Source organism: Homalodisca vitripennis, chromosome 5, assembly GCF_021130785.1.
Source record: "Homalodisca vitripennis isolate AUS2020 chromosome 5, UT_GWSS_2.1, whole genome shotgun sequence".
NCBI lineage: Eukaryota > Metazoa > Arthropoda > Insecta > Hemiptera > Cicadellidae > Homalodisca > Homalodisca vitripennis.
Genome location: NC_060211.1, coordinates 108154304 through 108179886, shown reverse-complemented (window position 1 = coordinate 108179886; position 25583 = coordinate 108154304). Strand labels below are relative to the sequence as shown.

The following is a 25583-nucleotide window of genomic DNA, read 5'->3' as shown; positions in this document are numbered from 1 at the left end:
AGTAGGCTATAATTATAACGATGCGTGTAGGTCAGTAGGAGGAAGGGGGGGGGGGGGTGTTAGGAGCCGACAGGAGGGGCGCATTTCAGTACGCTGCGGGGGGGGGCGCGACTCTGTCTAGTTACGCCACTGATTAGAAATATAATTAATTTAAACCGGAATGATTCCCAGAAACAGAAAGATTTTTTTTATGGTAAAATCAAATAAATTTATTTGTACATTGTTTTACCTAAGACCAATAAATGTGGTGTGGCAGTTTTAAATTTGAGATAAATACTATTATATTTATCCCTAATAAACTTTTATATTTGTTCTTTATCCACGTATTTTTGCCAAGGAGCTTTGAATAATTAGTTTCAGCATTTAGATTAAAAGTATAGATTTTACTAATCTAGTTTTATTAACTGCTTTAAAAACACCTATGATTAATAAATTCCAATCTTATACTATAACGTATTGCAATTTGCTCACATATATAATAATAACATAAGAATTTCATCTGTTTCAGATGCCCACGCTTGCAAGGAGTTACATAGGAGATCTCACAGATTTGCTCTACAAAACTTTCAAGATGTGATGAACACTGAGGAGTTTTTATTGCTGCCATTCTCAGAGGTACAACTTCTACATACTTTGCAAGAAATTCACTTTACTTTCAAATTTTATCATCTTGAGTAGACAAGTTTACTTTGATCCCATCAAAATATTAATTTCTGCATTTAAGCAACAATGTTGCTAATTTAACATTGCTCACATTAGTTTTTGACTGGAGAATTAAACTCAAACACCTATTTAATTTTTATTAATACAAAATATATTTCCCTGAGTATTTACCTGGGATTTGTTATCTTATATATAATATTATGATGTGAATTTTAATCATCACTAAAATTATTGTCTAAAAATACCACATTTACTTAAGGATGAATTGCAATTATTTACATACATAAGAAGTAATATAGGACTATAAATCAATTCCTGAGGGATGCCAAATAATGATTTCAGTGGAAGTTATAACCTTCCGGCAATTTTGACTTGTTGAATTTTGTTGGATAGGTATGATTCTAATACTTCTGTGACACTCCACTTATACTATAGCTGTGAAGAATAATCAAAAGGATGTGATGATTTACACAATCAACGCTTTAGATAGATCGAGGAAGATGCCAATCGTAGTTTGGTGTGTTTCTAATCTTTTAACTATTAACTATACATTAAGAGTAATAAAGATCAATGGTTGACAGTTGTATGCTACAAGTATATCACTCCAGTATGAGGATTAAGTAAAGTAATTGTGTGATTTTTTTAGGTTGAAGAACTGATATCTAGTAATCAATTAAATATAGCTTCAGAAGAAAAGGTGTTCTTAGCCGTATTAAGTTGGGTGAAACATGATATTGCTGAAAGAGTTCAAAATATAGCAAAGGTAAGTTAATAGTGTATATTTTATATTATTAATAATAACCATAGTATATCGCTTTAATAAACAATTAACTTTCCTTGATCACAAAAATATCTTAGTTGATCTACTAATACAGTTTGAAGTCAGATGCCAGTTTTCATGTCACTTACTCTAACACGTATATGTTTGTTAGGACAAGTTTATTTCACATTCATTATTGACACTGAAGTCCTGTCTGTGACAGCATAGCTTTCAAGAAGAATATATTAATTCAATTTGTTAATTACGATGTTTTGACTTATATCTTTTTAAATAAACAATACGATTTTTAATACAAAATTTGTTTCACCATTATTCAAAACTTTCAGTTAGTTATTATTTGCCTGAAATGTTACATTAAAATTCAATAAATATATTTGTAAGTCTCAGAGCAGTCCTTCAAAATTGTCTCTTGACTATGGAAGATTGTTTGAAAATTATTAATAAAATACCTGAAATATTAATATTTTTTGACAAATTACATGCTCTAGGAATTATAATATGAAAGAACTAAATGTTATATTTTTGTCTTCTCGGGAAAACATTTTTTATGTTCTATTCAAATTGTTACAGTTATTGATGTAGGGATTTTATAAAATGTACCATAACATAAGAGAATACCATAAGCATTATTACTGAACAATATTTTCATTGTGTACTATAATTACAGTATTTTATTTTCTTATAATGATGACATATTTGCCTAGTTGTTAAGACATGTTCGACTGCCGCTGATGTCACGAGATTTCCTGATGACGGCAGTAGACTCAGAAACACTGGTGCGGGAGAGTGCAGAGTGCAAGGAGTTGCTGTTGGAGGCGATGAAGTACCATCTTCTGCCAGAGCAGAGGTCTGCACTGGCCAGTGAGCGTACATCTGAACGGAGACCTGAGGGAATCAAGCCATACGTATTTGCTGTCGGTCAGTCTCCTGTGGTGTCCTTATTTAGAAAACATTCTCACATGAACAGTGATTCTCTAATTTGATTTAAATACTTTAAAACGGAGATGTAGGCTATCACAACATTATGGAAGGAGGTAGAAAATGAAATTGTTTACTACTGTATAAAAAAACAATTAAAAAATAAAACAATAGTGCCACTCTCAACATGGAGTCTTATTAAAGCTTGATGATTGTACATCTTATTATTCAGTACAACTAATTCTTGATTTAATATTACTAGAACTTGACATGTATGTCTAAGTTAACTTTAGAGTGTGCTAGAGTACAATTTCCCAATTTCTTGTGGTTTTACCGACTGTCCAGCTGGTCACCCTACTATCATGGACAGCTTTATTGTTGCTTTTAATCGATTTGGTTTCTGTCTGCACTATCACCTATGTTGGCTTTTATTATTAGAAATTGTTACCAACCACTACAATTGGACACAACATGTAACTATCCATATTAAAAAATTTACTTATTTATATTTAGTTATTCCAATTGAATTATGGAATTTAAATACTCGTACTACTTATTCGGCCAGGATTCTGCAACCCCAATGAATAACAAATCATATAGATACACTTGCTGTCTTATGGTAGTTAATTGGAATCCACTTGACTCCTGATGGGGAATTTTCTATACTTTCACTATACTTCAAAACTCTTTTGTTTGGTGGTAAAAGAAGAGATTTGTGTAGCTGAGTATCTTTATGCATCACAGGTGGTTACTGCCACATATTGGTGTGATGAGTTAAACATGTTTTCGGGTAGTTTGGTGGATGTTTTATGGCATTTTTTTTTTAACAGGAGGAGGCAGTTTATTTGCTATCCACAGCGAGTGTGAGTGCTACAATCCAAGAGACGACCGTTGGTTGCCAATTGCACCGATGCTCTTCAGGAGGAGTAGAAGCGGGGTCACAGGCCTTGGAAAATTGCTTTATGTTGTTGGAGGGTAAGTAAAGTTTAGTTTTCATGTTTTATACCATTTAAAATGTCCTTTCTCATATGCATGAATTACATAGTTTAGGAAAAACAATTTAGATGAAAAATAGATCAGTTTGTAATCAAACCAAAGCTATATACTCACATTTTATGCCTGATCTCTTTAATGTATTAGTATTGTTTCCACAGAACATATTTAGACATTTTAAATTTAATTTTTAATTCTCATGTGTTAGTTTAGGATGCAACCGAAATTATATTACCAAGTGAATTTAGTTATAGGCATAGATATAGTTAAAGAGGGCATGTTCTCCTGTCTGGTACTGCAATTGGTGTGAACAGTGAGTGAGTGGCAGAATATAATGAGCACAATAGAAGTATATTAAAACATATGCTCAATTTTAATCATCGTTAATTTTAGCGAGCTTGTTTTTTCGAAGGTTACCTAGCTTTGTCAGCTAGTTATAAACATTCCAGGTATGATGGAGCCTCAGACTTAGCAACGGCTGAGTGTTACAATCCACAGAGTAACAAATGGAACACCATCACTCCGATGGGCACCAAAGCGCAGCTGTCTGGGTATGTACTGTACTGATAGAGGCTGGTTTGTAGCAGATGGTAAACACTTGTAGTAGTATTACATGTTGTTTTTTATTGTGGTGTCTTGAATTTTAGCATGCTATTCTTGTCCATTCTTGTACAATTGGTGTAGTATATTTTGTTTCAATTAGCTGTTCTTGAAAGTTTGAGTATTCAATACTGCATCAAGTGGTTAGTGGTATTGATCTATTTCTAAAATTATTAATTTCATGTTAAGTATTTCTACAATTAGATTTACCTCAAGAAAACTTGTTATCAATTCATCGATTTCTCCTTTTTTTACAATTTGTTAAATTGGTAAAAGGTGTAAATTTTAAATAAGTTTGTTTGTTTGTTTCTGCCCATAGCCAGTTATACGTTAAAACTATAATATAATCCAATTTATTTGTTGGGCGAGTGTCTCCGTACTTGTGTTTGTTGGTTTATTCATTTTTTTTGTGTGTAATTTTATTTATTTTGACCTTATTTAATTTAATATCAATTCAGGAGGTAAAATATGTATCAATTACTTGTACTGAAAAATTGTAAGAAAATAATAATTAGATTTAACTTGTTATAATTATGTTTTGTAAATTATTTTATAAAAATGGTTCCTGTAAATAACCATTTTTTCAAGACTCATCTGATACATTCTGATCATATTCCTTAATCAATCTCAGGTGCTAATGAAAATGTTTAAAATAAATTAAAAGATTTAATAATTTTTAGTTTCTTGATTACTTTAAAATCTTGGGTAGATCTGTGATGTGTAAAATGATTATAAAGCCCTGATTAGTTTTGTTGTGTGACCTTAGTAAGGGTAATTAACTAATATAATAGCTCATTGACGAGGAAAAATAAGCCTACAGTTTAACATGAGTTTCACTACCGTCTGATTGTACTGACAGATTGATCAATATTCGCATTACTTGAGAAATCTGACCTATGTCCTATAATCAATCTGGCCATACCAGACTTCTTTAGTAGTGTCCTACTAGGATTTCCTTATACTAATTGAAAATTGCATGCAGACTTATAAATAATGAGAGAATATCTTAATCAAACCAAGTAACCTCAAATCTTCCAAATACCTGATCTCCGAGCAGGTGGACTATAACAATATGCCATTTCATTAAATTTGGTCATTATTAATTACATTAAATTATTTCACAGTTTTAAGCTTTAATGATATAATGTAAAAATATAATAAACCAAATACATTCGTTTTCAGGAATATGTGGTTTCGATGGGTTGATATATGTCTGTGGGGGATATGATGGTGCCTCATGCCTCAGTAGCATGGAACGCTATGATCCTCTGACTGGAGTGTGGAGCTCATGTCCTGCCATGGCCACCAGACGGCGTTACTGTAGGATAGCTGTTGTAGGTGAGTCACTCACTTGCTCGGGTTGAATGTTTGTATACTTATGTGCCACCATTAATTTTATACTATTTATAATGTTTATAACATTAGCTTGTTAGCTTTGTGACAAACCCAATGTGACATACTTCTAGTATTTTCTAGAGATTAAAATATTCTTTTATGATCAATAATATACTTATGTGTGTGTGTGTGTGTGTGTGTGTGTTTTCGTTGTTCTTTTTTTGTTAGTACACCTCTTCAAAGCTAGAGTTATAAAATAAAGCTTATCAAATTTATATAATTTATATATATATATATATATATATAAATTATATATATATTATTATATATAAATAAATGTATATATATATATAAATATATAAATATATATATATACACACACACACACACACACATGAGGGCTATCCAGAAAGTAACAGACGTTTTTGAATGGTGCGGCAGTAGGAGGGGTTACAGCCGTCATCTTGGTGTCAAAACACTCTGGCGTTCAGTACTCATTCAGCTGTAGTCGTACGCGGTCTGTATCTCTTTAAAGTTTTTCACTGTGATCAATTAAAATGTGTGCTGCAATTGAAAATCCTGCCACTTGTGAAGTGCGTTTAGTAACAAGGTTTTTGGTGGCAAAAAACAATAATAAACCAATTGAACTTTATCGCCAACTGTGTGAAGTTTATGGTTATGAAATGGAATAATGAGTTAAAGCAGAGTAAAGCGGTGGTGTATTGAGTTTAAAAATGGCTGCACCAATGTTCATGACGATAGTCGTAGCGGTCAGCCTAGCCTAGTGACTGAAGATTTGATGTTGAAAATCAATGACAAAGTTCGTGAAAATAGCCGTTTCACAGTAACTGAACTCTCAGAACATTTTCCACAAATTTCACAAAGTTTACTTCATGAAATTGTTATAGAGAAACTTGGATACCACAAACTTTGTGCCAGTTGGGTTCCAAAAATCCTTATGGAAGATCACAAAAAACAAAGATTTGCTGCATCGTTAATTTTCCTTGATGAATACGACAAACATGGTAACGAACTTCACAATGGTATTGTTACTGGTGATGAAACATAGGTGAAGCTTGTCAATTGTGAAACAAAAATGGAGTCTATGGAATTGAGGTACACATATATTGTGGTGTGATTCTGGTTGATTTCCTTGAACGATTATCAACAATCAACGCAGAGAGGTACTGTGAAACATGGCAGAAGCTACGGCAAGCGATACAAAACAAGTGTAGGGAAAATTGAGCTCAAAAATTTTGTTTTTCCACGACAATGTGTGTCCCCATACAGCCAATCATACACAACAAGTTTTGGATGATTTTAATTGGGAAGTGTTTGATCATTCTCCTTATAGCCAAAATCTGGCACCAAGCGACTACCACCTCCATCTTTCCAGCGATGGAGACCTGGCTCTCAATGCAGCGCTTCGATAGTGACGCTGAACTTCACACTGGCATTAATCAGTGGTTAAGATCTCAGGCGGCAGATTTCTTCAAAGCTGGAATCGAAAAACTTGTGTCATGTTATGACAAATGTCTCAATTTGAATGGGGATTATGTGGAAAATAGCCTAGAGTGTAGCTTTTAAATGTATATAATAAAATGTAACTATTTCAGTTGGTTAATTTTTATTTCAAAACGTCTGTTACTTTCTGGATAGTTCTTGTATTATATATATATATATATATATATTCTCCGTCTAATACACAATAATGTTCTCTCACTGGCTGTTCTGTGTTTGTATGTATATATAAATATTTATAAATTCAGTAGGTACTTTGTTTGATACATAGACAAAATTTCCTAAACACTGTTTAATTGTGCTCATAACAAAATAGAAGTTCAGAAATCTTACTGTACCTTTTACCACATGAGTACTCGTATATCTGCATATTAAAAATCTAACTTACATGAAACAGTTTATTATTCATCTCTTTAAAAGTTTTAAAGAGATTAACGTAAATACTCATACTTAAATTTTAACAAATGAGATAATTGAACTTAAACTTTTTAAACTGTTTATAGATAACTGTATCTACGCCCTGGGCGGCTTTGACTCTACCAACTACCAGTCAAGTGTGGAGCGGTTGGACCCTCGGTTAGGCCGGTGGCAACCAGTTCCATCTATGAGTAGCCGACGCTCCAGCTGTGGTGTGGCTGCCATGGATGGACTGCTGTACTGTGTCGGCGGCAATGACGGAACCATGTGTATGTCTAGCGGTGAACGCTTCAACGTCCGCCGCAACACTTGGGAGCCGATAGCACCTATGCATTCCCGACGGTCAGTGTAACCAAGAAATAAAAATCTTTTTCTCCATGGACCTATATTGAAATATTAAGATAACATTGTATGTATTGTGTTTGCTTTTCAGTGCAGATTGAACTCTGAAATCTGTGCAATCTGATTACATTTGTATAATACCAGTTTTCAGGCTTGAAGCAACTTGCTCACAAAAAGATGTTAGAATGGAGAGGCATGTTGTGATCAGCTTCAAATATGTGATGAATGTTCTGCTCATATATTGAATACCTGTAGTTCCTTGGATTGTTTTATTCTAACCTCCTTTGGTTTGGTGATGTATGTTAGGGAGTCAGTAGACAATAGGCCCTATATAAGAATTTATGAAGTGCAGATCACATGAAACAATAAGAGCTGTCACTTGTTTTGAACTTCCTGTACTCAATAACTTTAGTTCCACTCAAGTTTTGAAGACAATGCTTCATACTTACCCTTTTACATTCTCTTGTTCCTCTGTATTTCTCCGTCTAATACACAATAATGTTCTCTCACTGGCTGTTCTATGTTTGTAAAAATGCGCTTTTTGTGGAATAATAACAGAACATCAGATTTAAACGTGTGAAATTGTAAATGTGGAAAAAAATAACCTGTCATTTTTTTAGTTTTGTATCTATTGAAGTACATTTGATAACATAACATTCAATAACAACATCTTTCTAATATAACTTTTATTTTTGTGACAAAGCCTGTCCAAATCAAAGGTTTTATTTTCAGGCAAATCCACAAATAAATATCCACATAATATTTTTTACATATTATATTAAAATACTATATGCTGTAAATACAAATATTTGAAATTATTTTAGCCAGGATGAAATAACTAGAGGAGCTCTAGTTTAGTAGTACATTTAGAAGAATGTAGTATAGAAGATGTTATACAGTTTGACTATTGGTATGCATGCATTAAAAAATATTACTTTGATGAATAATGTTACTATACTAATAGGTAATCTATACATATGTAAGAACGTTGTGTTAGTTACACTATTTATAATGGAAACGTCTGGACCAATTTTTATGATTTTTGTGTTTTTGGATTTTTTTTGTCAGGAATAGGATAATAAGTATTAATAATACAATATTTTATTAACAAATCTATATATATATAATTATATATATATAAAATATAAATAAAACAAAGTTAGGTTAGTTACACCATTTATAAGTCAAGAATGGCTGTGCCGATTGTAATGATCTCTGATTTGTTGGATTCGCCTCCGCCCCGAATAGCAGAATAACTATTAATATATTATAACCACGGAAAAAATCAGTTAAATAGAAAAAGATTTGCATATAAGAGTATAGATTGAAAGAGCCTGTTAAATTGAAACAACTATTATGTGTAAACATTGTTTTATAACAGCACAACCATATGTTTTAACCACTATTTTTAATTTATTTCACTTATAGTCTTGAAAGCATAGAGTAAGCTTTATAGTAACAACACTTTTTATTTCAACCTTTTCTGCTACCACTGTTGGCACAAAGTAAAAAGTTATCTAGTTAAAAAATTAAAAGTTTTATGAAACAGTTGTTGGAAAACTCAACATTGACGTCAGAAATATATTTCACTTGAACCAGAATTGCTCATACATGTGCAAAGCCTAAAAAATGGTGTGCGAAGTGCGAGGAACTGCTTATAAAGATTAAAAGTAAAAGAATATTTGGGCAGGAAATCATAACAAATTACTTCAAGACAAAACATAATCCCTAAGTTAGACAATATGTAGCCCAATTTTGCCTCCAAACAGATAGCACATGCAAACTAAAGCATTTTAGATCAGTCATCACTAAGCTTACATAATACAGAAAACAAATTAAGTTCAGAACAAAGTTAAAGTGTAATTTGTTGTCGGCCATATTCAGCTCCCTCTGTTATCTAATCACAAAACATATAACCAATTCAATGCCCATATTGCTTACTTTTGAATCAAGTTAAATTATTTTTTTAGGTCTAATTGACTGATAAAAACCAGTAAAATATAGTAAAAAAGTTCACCTTATGAAGATAAATGAATGTGGGGAGAATATTGGAATAGAAGCCAATCACTGTGTGATACTATAGCAATTATTGTTCTGAAATCAATAAAAATGTTACTATTTAACTGTATCTAGGTCGACTCATGAGGTAGTGGCATGTGAGGGCACCTTGCTAGCGCTGGGAGGCAACGATGGCAGTTCATCCCTCAACTCTGTGGAGCGCTACGACCCGAGACTGAACAAATGGACTATAGTCACGTCGATGCTGACCCGACGCAGCTCTGTAGGGGCAGCCATGTTGGAGTGTTTTAACGTAGAGCGAGGACTCCCGGTAGTGGCTGCGGTCAATGCCAACGTCAAGACCATTTGACAGTGATTAAGGCAGACTATTAGGTATCCTCTCCCTCGGCGAACACTTCTTCGCTTAGAACATGACCGTAATTAAGACTTTCCACTCAAGAATGACCAATTACAGTAATTAATTATTCTTGCTGTTACCTTTTACACCCTTCTGTTTATGATTTGGGTTCTTTGAACAGTACCACGTGTTGAGCTTATTAAGAAAAAATGTAAATACTTATGTTATTTTTAACGTTATCAAAATAGTTATATTTAATCGTTATGATGAGAATTGCAATGTTTTACATTCTATATTTTATGAAATGATACTGAATCGACTTCCCGTTTAATGCTTTATTAATTATATTAGTAGAACAAACTTCTTCAAAAATAGCTTTAAAAGTAATTGAAACCATAAGGGACACATTAACAGATAGAAGACGGTTCTTGATGTAGGAGGAGAAAGAGAGAAGGAGTGTAGAATATTATGCTCGTTAATTGATTTGTGTGCTCTTGTATTATAATAAAAAGCATTCTTTCATTTACCGACTGACTGAGTATTGGTTTAAGTACTGTATCGAATCCCATTAGAAATATTTTATTTATTTCCAGTAGGAACATTTTCATATAACATTGATCTGATTATTTTGAATTGATCCCAAAACCTTTTTAATTATAAAGAGAGATGGGCAAGTAGCAGTACCTTTTACTCTGCCAAGGTAAGTTGTTACCTAATTATTTTAAACATGATATTGGACATGTAATATGATATTACAGTATTTTATTAAATTTAAAATACAAAATTATGTTAATAAAGTGAACCAAATTTTTAAATATCTTTGACAGTCATTTGTCTCAAAGGAAATGTTATACAGTGTAATAAATAAAGACTTTTTAGAATAACTTTAACTATATACTGAAGTTTGCAATGTATTTCTAAAATAAGAAGCAACAATTTATTTTGTATCCACTTTCAAAATAATGTCTTACTTCCTGCTCTCTGAGAAGGGTTTGGTGGTAAACCCTAAAAACAACTCAAAGATTATTTTATTTGCTAAATTCTAGCAACAATATCTACAAATTTTTGTCAGCTATTCTTGAAACTATTTTTATAACGCATAACTATTGAATATAAAATATATAAAGTTCCTTTATAAAACTATACTCATAAAAAATGTGAAGAGTGGATAATGAAACATATATTAAAAATCTCGTATTAACTACTAAACAATATAAGTCTTAAATAAGAACATTTTTATAATAACGTTGTTCATGGTTATACATTTTCTTAGAATAATTAACTAAATAATTATTCGAACAATCCTTTTTAAGTTTGTGCCACGTTAATGCACGAACACTTAATGCTTTCCCGTAATATTTTACCACTACTGCATTTCAAAATCTCCTATTTCATTAAGCTACTAAACTGCTGATACATAAGTGTCTTTATTGATTAATTATCTACAATGGTATACACTTTCTTTATGCATTATTTTTGGGAAATGTCTTAAAAATAGCATTACCAGTATTATTAACTTGTTCATGATTACAAAGGATATTGTGATACTTTCATTATTATGTAATGAGTTTAGAACCTGTATGAGGAGGTAGTTGCAAGATACATTAACATAAATAATACTGCATCCAAAATGTATAAACTGTACTTGATGTGGAAGCATAGGTTTTATAGATTATGGAAGTACGAGGTGGAATTTACCTCATATCGAGTCAAGTTGAGTACCAACCATTTTCTTAAATTTCTTCCACTAATAATCGGCCACCAACAATAATCTTGTTGAGTTACAGTATTTTTCTTTTATTGTTTTATTTTTAAATATCAATAAACAAACTATTGAAAATCCTGTGTCTAATTAAAGTATAAAAGATAATTTATATTTATTTTCTAAATAACTTGTTATTAGTTTTAGATTTTAACAATTTCTACTCATATTATTTAAAGGAGGTAACTCGTGTTGTTATTGATTTAAAGCTACCTATATCTGTTAACTAATACAATAGTTTTGTGATACACCAAAATTAATATTGAATTCTTTGTGCCTCTCGAAGGAAAGATATGCAATTATAATCAGTCATGGAGATGGGTTTTCATAAAATAACATACAACCATGTAAGTGCTTGTAAAATTTCAATTCTATAGATAACCGCATAATGTGTAAAGTAATAAAAAGCAATCAATTTACTTAAATATTTTACAAATTTGGATATTGAATAAAATTTACTATAGAGTACTTAGAATTCAGTTACTATTTTTTTTTATTTACAGTTTAATGCAAAACACCCTTGGTGAAATTCTTATTGGTATGTGAAATAATTTAAACATGTAATAACATGACATTCTTCAACATCATTAGAAATTAAAGAATAAATCATTGGGTTGCGATTGTGTTGTTCTGCAATGATGTACTGATTTATGTATCTGTATCCAATGTTTGTTATGTCTATATTTGTGATGCGTTGTGTATTGTCTTTGCGTGTGGTGCAATAATTCATTATACGTACGGTTTGCGTCTATGTGCTTGATTGTTCAGAGTTGTGTTGCACCATGCCATTTGTTAAAGTACTGTTGTGCAAGAGTTTGTTTATTGAGGGCCGAGTTGGTTCTTGTAATTTGTTCACACAAAAATAAGATTCGTCTTGATATTGAGGTGTTTATAATACATTTTTTGTATACTTTATTTCATTTTATCAAATTCATAAAAATAACAGATCAAAAATGCAGTTACTGAAATTGCCACTTGAAACATTGACTGCGGCGGACAGTCACTGATATCTTTATTACAATATTATTGTCAAGATAAGTGTAGCGTCATAAAAATACAATTGAGAAGTAGGTACAATTCTGAGTAAGATTTCAAGAGTCAAGATCAGTTCCAGTTTATGAATTCTTTGATGCTGTAGAAGGTTCGATTTAGGAGCCAGGCCTTCAAGAGTAGTGTGTGCTTTGTTGTTGATCCACGTATTTTTAGCATCTCTCACAAACAGTTCCACATTTCGGTGCACAGGAAGGTAATAGTCAGTGGCACGTCTGGTATTTTAGTGATGGAATTGTTCACCCTTTTAGCTATGCCTAGAGCCTTGATGTGGACATGCATTACTGTTTCCAGGATGTAGATGCCTATAATTGTTAGGATTGTGAGGTACTTGAAAGTATCCCCACATGTTTTTATCCCACCTGTCCTAAACTCGATACATGACAGTTGTTAGTAAAGGTTTTAATCCCATAGCAGACAATAACATATTAAGAGTCTATATCATATGATTTGTAAATAATTTTTGTTATATGCTTAAACGCATAAATAAATAAGCTAAATTTTTAAGTAACTCCAGTTATTATTGCGCAACTAGTTAGCTTGTACGTTCAAACTGAAGTATCTGTACTTTTCGATCTGAGAGTATGGACTGTAAGTATTGGTTATAACAACACTATTGAAGATTTTAGATATACCTCAGAAATATTTAAAGAAAACAGTTGTTCTACCTCTTGTTTGAAACATATGTGCAACAGAATTGTACTGGTTTGAGTTGAGTAAATAAACTAATTGAAAAATGAAGAAAGAAGCCGTTTCTAATATATATACAACCGCATGTGTAACTGACTGACTGACTGACTCACTCACGTATACTAATTCTAACCTACTTCCAGATGAGTTAGAGACTTGAAATTTGGTACACAGATAGCTTTCCACGTGTAACCACCAGGAAAATCCCGAAAAGTGAGAATTTTTCATTTTCAACCCCTCAAAAAAATTCCCCGAAAAAAATCGCGCATTTTTTACCCCCGCAGGCATTTCTTGTAAGCCTGCTAGCGGGCGAACCGTTAGAGATAGCTCGGATCTGATGAAAAAATTCATGGTCAGGAATGAAGTGAACTACAAAAAAGGTTCAGTGACTTTTTGCTCTATCTTCCATGGTTAAGCGACAAAACGCTGGAACATTTGACATTCCAGAGATTTTTTTTGCTTAAAATAAAGTTTCGAGCCTGATAGTGGCCGAACGGTACGTCGTAGCTCAAATCTGATTGACCCATCAAATTAGCAAATTACGTGATCTACAGAAAAAGGGTCCAGTGACTTTTTGTCCTATCTCTATTGGTTTGGGCCGAAAAAAAACGTGGATTATGTGCTGGAAGTCAAAATGAAACAAAGGTTTGATTTAGCAAATGAGGTGATCTACAAAAAAGGTCCAGTGACTTTTTGACCTATCTACAATGGTTCGACCCGCAAAACGCGTTTAAGTGCAATTATTTTTGTGATTGATACGTGAAAATCTTTATATTTTTCAACTATAATTAGTGCGATTCATGTTTGGTTCCAGCTTGACCTTGTATTACTACGTTACGAGTGACTAAAACTCCCCTCCACGTTGGGAGTTGGCTGAGCGTTAGTGAAGTTTCAATAGTAGATAGGGACAGAGTGTTTTTTTATTATGTCAAAGACACAACACCCTCTAAAATAGGCCCACGTGTGTCATTAACCCCTTGTAACATTAACCCCCCCCCGGGGATTTTCCTAGTATTACCTGATAACCTCCTGAGTACATTAAAACCCCCTGATGTGTTAACCCCCCTGGTAACATTAACCCCCCCCCCCGGGATTTCCTGGTATGACCAGATAAGCTCCTGAGTACATTAAACCTCCTGAAATGTTAACCCCCCCGGTAACATTAACCCCCCCCCCAGGGAATTTCCTGGCATGACCTCATGTCCGAATTTTACCAATCACCAAATCTCTTAACCCCCCTTGGGAAGTTCCTGGTATGACCAGATAACCCCCTGATGTCCAATTTGGCAAACACCCAAAAGGGGGCCTGGGTGTGTTATTAAGCCCCCGGTAACATTACCCCCCCGTGGATTAAACTGGTATGACCAGATACTATCCTGAGTACATTAAACCCCCTGAAAGTGTTAACTCCCCGGTAAACATTAAACCCCCCCCCCAGGGAATTTCCTGCATGACCTCATGTCCGAATTTTACCAATCACCAAATCTCTTAACCCCCCCTTGGGAAGTTCCTGGTATGACCAGATAACCCCCCATGTCTTAACCCCCGGTAATGTTAAACATCCCCCCTTGGGAATTTTCGTGGCATGACCTCATGTCCGAACTTTACCAATCACCAAATCCCTCTCATCCCCGATTTTGCTAGCGTACATCAGATCTACCAATCACCAAATCCTTTAACCACCCCCGGGAATTTCCTGTTATGACTAGATAACCTCCTGAGTAAATTAAACCCCCTGATGGCCTAACCTCGGTAAGATTAACTTCCCCCCTGGGAATTTCCTGGCATGACTATATAAACTCTCCTGAGCAAATAAAACCCCCTAAACAACTTAAAAACGTTGACTTAGGGTAGGTTTTTTACTATATTTCCACTCAACAATTTACAATAGTTGACAGGTGCAGACTTTACTACCACGCTCTGTACCTCCTAAACCAGAACTCGTAGCTCAAATCTGATGGCATAATCGAACAACAAAATTAAATTTCCGACACGAAAGGTCCCCAGTCACCTTTTCTCGTATCTCTAACGGTTAAGCCACAAAATGGCCTTAGAGTCAAAACTTGAATAAAACTGGAAAATTCAATAAAATAGGTCTAATACTAATCTGAATTCCGCTTATCCCCGAATTTGGGCAATACCCCAAAAGGGGGCCTGGGGTGTGATATTAGCCCCCGGTAACATTAACCCCCCTGGGATTTCCTGGTATGACCAGATAACCTTCTAAGTAAATTAACCCCCCTGGTAACGTTAAGCCCCCCAGGGAATTTCCTGGCTTGACCTCATGTCCGAATTTTACCAATCACCAAATCTCTTAAACCCCCCCTAGGGAAGTTCCTGGTATGACCAGATAACCCCCTGAAGTCTTATCCCCAGGTAACGTTAACCCCCCCCCTGGAATTTCCTGGCATGACATCATGTCCGAATTGTACCTATCAACCAAATCAATCTTATCCCCGAATTTAAGGCACTTACTTTGGGGGGCCTGGGGGCGTAGCCCCCAGCGAGCCGAAGGCAAGTATTAATTTATACAACTGGATTGGTGATAAGATTTTTAAAGTTTCAGTGTTAAGAAGGTCATTTGACTATAAGAAAATTAAATCTGTAACTATTAAAATTTCCATGAATACTAATGTTAATAAAAATACTAAAGCTCTCATTACAGTTATTCTATTCCTTGAAAGAAAGAATAAAAAACAGCCCACAATGAGTTATGGACTCAGATTTGAAGTTTATAAACTCCAGCAAAACGACTGTAAATTCAAACAAATCAATAAACACCTGTAAATTCATCTTTTATAAATTTTGCTTTTATTAGGTATAAGAAGAAATGTTGCCTGTTTGTTTTCTTTCACAAAATTCTCCTGATCATAGACAGCAAATCCTATAGACTTCAGGGAAAAAATTATAGATATCTATGAAAGGACAGATTACAGAGGATGCAGTTTACATTCTGCTGCATTCTGGTAGATTTAAGAAATATTAAAGGAAACCAGTTGATTTTACCTCTTTTTTTGAAATGTATACAACAGATTTGTACTGGTGTGAGGTGAGTAAACAAACTAACTGAAGAGTGAAGCAACAGTAACTCATAAACATGCATTATTTCACTGCGATATGTTTCCCTGGCGACTAATAACAACGACGGTTTTTGGTATCCGATAGTTCAGTGTAGGTCAGCGCTAGAGCGTTCTAGGTGAGATTGTAGAACTACTCATTTAAATTATATGTATGCAAAATAGAGTATGTTTGATGAAATCCAGTAGGGTTGTCAACTAAAAGTGTACTATGAGTCACCGGAATCATGCCACTGTAAAGATGTTAAGGTGCCACTTCCCCTCCAAGAAACATTGGAGCATCAAATAGTGGATGGAACAATAATTTATTGTCCAGTAGGTATAGCATATTAGCAAGATAACTGAGATCAACAAAACTGAGCATTGCTGCTCTGAGGAATGCTTTCCTTGCAAGCAGGCTGCTTTATCTGCTAAGTTTTTATGGCAGTTCAGAAGTAAGCTTAAACAATTGGTCCTCTGTTCTGACAAAACAATAAGACAGCTCTGATGCATGACAATCTTTTCCTTTATTGAAGATCTATTGTCATTGACAGTCATCCAATAACTGTTTTAGTATTTACTGGTTATCCTCCAAAGAACTCCAGAGAATTTTATGTGATCTGACCAAGTACTGTCCAGTCTTCACCTAGAAGACATTTGTTTACTCATCTACATGTTATACATTATAAGTGGTGTCTTTTAAAATACTCACTTTTTGCCTCCATCACTTAGGGTAGACCTGTGCTTTTACAATTACAAAATGTATCTATTCTATATTGAATAAACTCTTCAGTAAGAAATAGGTATCAATGATGCTGATAGAACCTTGTATTCCTGACTGTGCGTGCACCTTGCTAGTTTCTTCACTCACCACACAACCAGAACTATATTTTGTAATTTTTTGGTTATCAATATTTTTAAAAATCAGAATGTTCTCTCAGTTTTGTACTGCTTTAGCCAGTTATGTCAAGGTGTGGGCTATTCTAAGAAGGAGAGAGAGAGAGGAATCAGGACTGTTTTTATTCCATTAGGTGGGCAATACAATTAATTTTTATTGTACACATTGTTGTATGGTAGGAATAACAATATGGGTAAGTCTATTTATCTGGTTACAATTTTAATCTTTTCTTTACATATGTTCTAATGAGATATCTCAACTAAATAGAATGATTTTCAAAAAATATGTAATGGTTTATAAATACAGGAAATAGTAAACATCCGGTGGTTAGTTTCAGAAGAGAAATATGATTTTCAAATATTTTTTTCTAAAATAGCCTAAAACTCTAGAGCATATAGAAGTATTTTATCTTGCTACTCCCTCCATAATATTGTATTATTTAACTGTGGAATGTGATATTGTTCATATAGAGAAGTAATTCAATGATTTTCATACTATTGTGTTGTCATGCTTGATTACTTCCTCTGTTTAGTTTTGTATTGATATATGTAAACCAAGTTAAACACAAGATCTGTTTATAATGGAGTGAGTAAGTTTTCACTGCCAAATTATTATTGATTAAATAAAATGGACCATTTGATAAACTGTACTTCTTTATTCCCTCGGCCAGCCTGAAAATTTTATTAGAAATATATATGACTAGAGTACTAAAATGTTGACTGCAACAGACATCTTATAATGCAGAATCAGATTGAGAGTAGTTGGTCTTACTCAGTACAGAGCTGCAGTGACGATGCTATAAAGTGCTGAATGCAATGAAAATTTTCACAGATGATCTACAAATAAATAGCTGTCAAAGTATTAAATGTGAAGTAAGCCACTGCTATCTGTAGACATTTGTAGATCTGAGAAGTAGTATCCTGGTTAGTAGAGTAGTAGCATGTCTATAATAACTGACTTATGCAGTTGTCTTAAATGTTTTAATTAAAATCACTTGTTACACCATTAGTAATTTGTAAACATACAGTTTAAAAAATACATGGACCAATGGTATGTTTCAAATTTGGGTATTTTCCTATTGAGAGTCAAGCTGATTAATCTTGTAAACACCACTGGTAGTTCACTTTCAAGCCACATTCATTCAACACAATTGTTTTAAATTAATAGTGTTTTATAACTCAAGTAAAAAACTAAAACTAAATCTTTGGGTGGTTAGTTTTTCTAAATGAGAGTAAAGGCTTTAATCCACAAAAAATGTAATGGCCACACAAAATATTTGTTAATTATACTGTGGGAACAGAAATTAACACTTCACACAGCAGTTTTTATACGCCAATATTAATATTGAATTCTATACACTACTTGAAGGAAAGATATGCAAATACAATCTGTTATGGAGGAGTTAAGGATATTAGACACAGAAACTATATAACAAAAATATGTGTTGGAGTGAGTGGCTCATAATAATTATGTACACTCCAGTTTGACAAAATCTATTGATATTTATTTTTGTTGTTCTCTTAGGACAAGAAGCTAAGAAAATATACCTAGTCATATAAGAACCTTTGCGCTGCTTCTGGAGTTACAGGATATTCTGGGTGGGTAAGGTTGGGAATAGGGGCCCCCTCCTGTTGAGGAAGAATTTAGAGCACTAATGTCCACTTGAAAGAAGAAGCTAGCTCTGAACCAGCCTCTCCAGTCAAAACAGGTAGGAGGTGACACGCCCTTATGTCTAGGCTAGTAAGGAACGACTGCTAGCTGGGTTTGATTCTAGGGAACGAACACCACCAACTCCAACAGTCATCTTCCGCAGTAGACTAACCTATCGAACTACCCTTACATACCAGAATCTTGACATTTGCGGTTACCGATAAGGTTGCCCAGATTTAAGTGACACATTGGTTTTTTTTCTGTGCCCATTGTGGGTTCAACTGGAAAGCATAAACCAGCCAGAACTGAACCCTCCTGGGTAATAGATATTTATTTGCTACACAGCGAAGATGATGAATGTGCCTCTTAGCAGACAGTTTCAGTTAATTCACTTTAGCTAATAGTCTTGGAATCTAATAAAATAAATTTATTTCACTTTAATTTTGATTAGAAAAAACAAACATTCTTAACAATGTAAGGTAAAAATATGTGTAACTTTACAGTAATCTCTAGGTTATCCAGAAGTGGTTTATCCATTTTTCGTAAACAGATCTTTACATCGTTTTGACATTAGAGATCCCTATAAATAGGTGAAGTGGCAGTCTCATTGTCACATCATGTGCACAATTGGTTCGTTTTGAGTTTCGTTGTCTTTGATTAACAATAAAAACTTATTTGATATCACTGCCAGGAGTCAAAGAAACACTAACTTACACTATTGTAAAGGATACAATGTGTAGTAGGCCTATAGTTTAAAATAAAAAAATATATATATAATGTTTTTACAATATTTTCACAGTGACCCCCTTTCAGGTGAATTATGAATTTTACACTACCTATTTGAAATAAAAAGGTTGACAGCTAGATTTTCTTATTTTTAGACCTCACTTATTCAGGGATAAGTTTAACATTTTCAGGAATTTGGCAAAAGAGAGCAACCCTAACTTTTATGTGAATATTTATACTTCTTGTTTACCCAAATACTTATGCCAATTTTAACTTTATGGAAATTTAGTATTAGTTTATGGAAGACGTAATATCAAATAATTTAATAAGAGACATTAGCTGTTTTTAGTAGCTGAGAAATCAGCATCTTAGATGATCACCACAGGAGCCTGGATTTGAATCTCTGTTTGGACATGACATTTTCACTTACTATCAAATAATATCATCTGAAATGAGCATTTTTACTTTTACATTACTCGGGCTAGTCTGAGATTATTATTTGTTAACATGCAAACTGGAATTCAAACCCGGATACCTGGGGTGTGTACCTAAGAATCTGACCTCTCTGCTACCAGAGGCTATAAGTCTAGTATGAACTAATGTAAGAAATGATTCGGTTTAGAGCTTTAGATTGTCTAGAAAAGTGGCATTTATCAAGTAACATCAGTGGATGAAACTTAGATAAGTTAGGTCTATTCTAGCTAATTTGTTAACAAAATAAAGTGGCAATCCCTTATAACTGGGTAAGGCAATCAGAACAATATAAGGTTAGTACAGGGCCTGATTATCCATTAGTCTGATTACACTACAGCCTACGCTGCAAAAAATATGTTGCAGAATGGTAAAAATCAAGTCTTGTGTGTTACTTTTGTAAAACTTTATTTGTGGAGTCGCCTGATGATGAAATCTTTGGTTTCGAAAGGCCTCGTCCAAAAAATAAACCACGTTGGAAAAGTATACTTTTATTAACATTTAGTACTATTTTAAAATTATTTCCAATGGCTCCAAGAATTTTCAATATTGTCCTAGTTTTAAGATGTTTTAATCTTATTGAAGTGACTACTACTTTTGGCGGATTATGTATATATGGTTTGCACGGGGAGAAAACTGTCCTTTCGCGTCACGGAATGTCACGCTTCTTCGCTCTGTAGCAACTAGGGGTGGGACTATCACGACCATTTTGATGTCTGGGCGTTTTTCCGTTCAGTTCCAGGCGTGCTAGTAAGAAGTTACTGCTGCTCCTTGCTGAAGTGACTATTTCTTTTGGCGGGCTATGGATGTATGTTTTCCATTGGGAAAAACTTTAGTCTCGCGTCACACATGTTTATGTTTGTAATGCTCCGGCCTAAATTTACACTAGTCGTCATCGACACGACCGTTATAGACAAGTTTAGACACGCGGATAATCCAGTCCTAGCGTGTACCCAGAGGCGGATCTTAGTGAGAGAACAGCCAGCCATTTTTGACGTAGTACATTAATAAATACACTTAAACCCTACACCAAAAAATTACCAAAATTATTCCCCCAAACCCTAGCATTGGCAAACGTTACATATTTTTAGTAAAGGACCCCCTAGCGCAGCCTGTCAAACATCCTCCCCTGACCTATCCTAACAACCTACCCACTCATCATCATTATTCTATTGGTATCCAGAAAATAATTACAACTAACACTAAACCAAAAAACCAACAACATATAACTAAAATATACTCATCTCCTTTCGAACCCCGCAGATAGCCAACAAGGTCACAGGACACCGTCCTGCTCTGGTCTCCACCTGATGTGACTGCGACGACTGTCCCTGCACGACTCTGCCGCGTTACCCCTGCCGACCTTATCATTCCTCTGCGCTTTGCCCGACTCCCGCCCCCCTCTGTTGTCTCATACAACAACTTATCAGCTGCTCCCTGTTCACTGGGTTACCCCACCAATAGAAATGACCTGTGGTGAAAATCACCACATGTTTTATATGTGCTTTCATAGAATGACAGCTTTACCGAAGCGTAAACATACCGTTATATAAACATCTGATCTGAATTAACAAAAGTTGACGTTAATGAAAAATCTGTTAGGACGATTAGAAGGGAAATGTGATGTGAACCATAATAACATATAACATTATATATGATAAGGAAAATAACGAAACGGTTCTCTAATCGGGTAGGTTTTTTACAATGATTTGTTTTCTAACTGTTCGACAAGTTTAATCATATTATTATTGACTTAAATAATGTCCGAAATATCGCATCGTCTGGATCTATCCTCGCTTCTGCATACTGTCTTTGATAATGACATTTTTCAGGTTAGGTTACGCTACAATTTAAAAGCTGTCAACGTTTACGAAATCTATTTCTACTCAGCTATTAGTAGCTACGTTGCTTTAACAAACTAAAAACTTCCAACGCCAAACAATCCTTTCAAAGAGACTAAAATATATGGTAAAATACTGGTTTGAATAAATCTAAGAACTACTAATTTATTTATTAATGAATCTAACGTAAAATTGATTAAATTATAGTATCATTTAAATGTCAGCATTTTAATCTTCGTCGGATTCTAAATTGAATTTCAGCACGGTTAATATTAATTCATATTCCATTCCACTACTAGTTTCGTCCCGATAAAATTAAAAAAAGGATTAAAAATAAATTGACTAGATATTTTCTAGCTAAAAAGCTGTGGTGTAGTTTAATCCTGGTAGAAAATTAGTTTTTCTATTGATTATAATGTAACCTTTACAAAGTAAAAGCAAAAGTCAAATATTAGTGGTGAAATATACTAACCAAAGTTGAAGTTTAGGCTTACAGATAGCGTAAACTCTTTATCGGCAGCATCAGATTCCGTACTCGTGCCTTCACCTACACTCATAATTTCATAATACCGAACGCAGATTTCAGTATATTTCGTAATTCGTTCTCAGAACAGCGAGGGGATATTTCCTTATCGACTTTCTCAAACATGGCTGATGACGGTATGAAAAAGTGTTGTCCCTGATTTGTGGATTGTAAATAGCGAAAAATTTAACGGCATTACTGAAATGACTGTTATGACTGTTATGACTTTCCAAAATCAATGAGGCAATATTCTGAACAAAAGCGTTATTGTAATAAATCTTAGTTTTCAAAAACTTCTCAATTGAGATGTAAGAAAGAGTTATCTAATTTACTTCAAATCACAAGGTCTTGTGTACTGCCCTTGCAAAATTTCTATAAGGGACAACTGCCTTCAGAACAAGTGGTTTTTAAAGATGAGAAGTCTCGTATTACTAATGATAATAACAATAGCATTGGATAGCATCTATAAACATGTACTTGGATCTGACAGCTCTATTGTATGGAATGTTGGAATCGTATTTATATGCATTGACACGTTGAATACAGTCTACTTAATTAACGTAGTGTTGTTTGGCGCACAAGGTGACTTAAGTTAAAACAGTAGCGGTGCCCTCCAAATTCATTATTTCAGCAAGAGGTCAACCATTGACGGAGAACTTTTTCTTGCTTGCCGCCTGTCGTGCTAGTCCAGGTAGACAATTTGGTGCGGATCCGCCGTTATTGGTGGTTAAGTGGACATGCACTGAGACTTACGTTGAAAAGAGTATATTTTCCACTACAAATGCATTGAAACGAAAGTTACTATCATAAATAAAAGAAAGCAGTTGAAAGTTAGGCCAAGATCTGCGATGTAATACAGCGATCACATGAAGGAAATCGACCGTATATAAGAAATAATGGCCTTGTGTACGATCGATACCTCCTTAAACTTTTTATGAAATCTAAATAGATCTAAGTTAAAATAAAAAACTTAAAATTGAGTTACCCAATTTCCAGATGAATGCATATTGCATATTCAATCAATTTTGCGCCACATCAAAACGTTCCATGAATAAGAAATTGGAGTTGTTGCCACAAAGAGAAGGGGGATTAAAATCTTCACGTAACTGATTGGAGTCGATCAATTAATTGTCTGCTCTATCACTCTCATTCCCAGAGTGACTACTATTAAGAGAGTATCGTAACTTGTGAGTAGCAAATTAGTTTAAGTTGTGATTGCCTTAATTGACTTGATTATTCCTGTTAGTCAGTGTATTAACCTGTCAATATGTAGACGTTGCCAAACTAAATTGTCTTTAGTTACCTTTTGGTAGTACATTAATACTAGAAATTTCCCTTTATTATTGTATAATAATAATTAAAAAGTAATACACTAGGCAACTCTTAATATTACTGTGTCAGGCTGGACTGGACGCCATGGCGGAAAGTCTAGCCACAATAGCCGACATGGAAACGGAATTGGCGGTATCTAAAATACTTTTACCTAATACAACAGATTTTATAATGATTGATCAGGCTACCCCTAGTGTAGAGGAGAACAATGAAAGAAAAAGGAAAAAGAGTGATAATGAAAATTGTTTAACGCCAATAAGCCTACACACTCATAAAAACTTTAGTTTTCCAAGTAAAAAACAAAAAACCATTAGATATTATAAGTCACACTCTAGTGGACCATTTGAAGTTATTATCCAAAGTAGAGATAAAAAGAAAATCAATCCATTTGCCGTAGGGAAAAATAATGAAAGATCATTGTGAAGATATAGACCACATAATAAGGGTAGGTAAAAACCTTAAAGTTATTTGTAAGACATATTGTGCTGCCAATAATCTTGTAGACTCACAATATTTGCAACAGTATTTGGTATTCGTACCTGCCAATAAAGTTGAGTGCACGGGTGTAGTTTATGTTGAGCCTGATGTGACCGAAGAAGAAATAGTGGAAGAGAGTTTATGTGAATATACTATTTTAAGTGCAAACAGAATAAAAAAATGGATCAACAAAGAGTTGGTAAGTACCCATTACATGAAAATTATTTTTGATTCCGAAAAATTACCAGATTTTGTCACCCTAAACTATGTCAGGATGATGGTAGATGTTTATATGCTTCCAGTAAGACAATGCTACAGATGTTTTAGTTATGGGCATGTTGCAAACACACCCTGTGATAAAGATAGACTATGTAGAATATGTGGTCAAAAGTACCATTCAAATGAGTGCGATATAACACCAAAATGTATTAATTGTAATGGAGAACATGCTAGCAATAGTAAAAAGTGCCCAGAGTATGTAAGACAAAAATGTATTCTCGAGAGGATGAGCATACATAAAGAATCTTATCTAGAAGCTAGTAAACATCACCCCCTTAATCATCCCAATATATCAAAATATACTAAGAGTAGGCATAATCAAATAACTTACGCACAAATGGCAAAAGTTAATATTAATGATCATAGCTCTTTTCCCAACCTAAGAAACATACCAAACCAATTTAGCCATAATAATAGATACCTTCCACTTATGTCACAGGTAAGTGATAATGATGACAAAACCAATATCAGTCCAGAAATATATGGTAATAGGCCTAATAATAGAGATAGATATGGTAATAAACCAAAACATACTTATATAAATAAAAATAAATCTAACCATAACATACGAAATCTAGAAACGGAATCGTGCCAATCAAGTCCAAGTGTTGAAAGTAAACTTTCATTACCAGATCAAACCCTGATTAATGATAGGGAACAACAAAAAATTTTATTACGCAGCAAAGTTGATGAGTTGCTCAACCGAATTCAGGAAGAAAAAATTTTAAACAAAAAAAAAGTTGATGATATAATAAGAGAGTGTTTTAAATACACTCTTGAAACCAATAAACAATCAGTAGGAACAATAGTTAAACCCAATAATAGAAGCAATAATCGACCGATACAGCTAGTTGGTAAAACAAACCTTAAAAACAAATAAAACTAAGTTGAAATTATGATCA

The 25583-nt window shown here is 33.9% G+C and overlaps 1 protein-coding gene across 1 annotated transcript in view; it reads left to right on the top strand.

Annotated features, from left to right (window-relative positions):
• The window catches only part of LOC124363578 (kelch-like protein 17), a 37845-nt gene extending 27392 nt beyond the window's left edge, over positions 1-10453 (top strand). Inside the window, 9 exon segments of the mRNA XM_046818834.1 lie at positions 473-615; positions 1310-1426; positions 2149-2362; positions 3193-3337; positions 3805-3889; positions 3891-3906; positions 5138-5293; positions 7315-7570; positions 9704-10453. Coding sequence (XP_046674790.1) covers positions 473-615; positions 1310-1426; positions 2149-2362; positions 3193-3337; positions 3805-3889; positions 3891-3906; positions 5138-5293; positions 7315-7570; positions 9704-9938 — 1367 coding nt within the window. The 3' untranslated portion in view covers positions 9939-10453.
• Positions 10454-25583: the final 15130 nt, after the last annotated feature.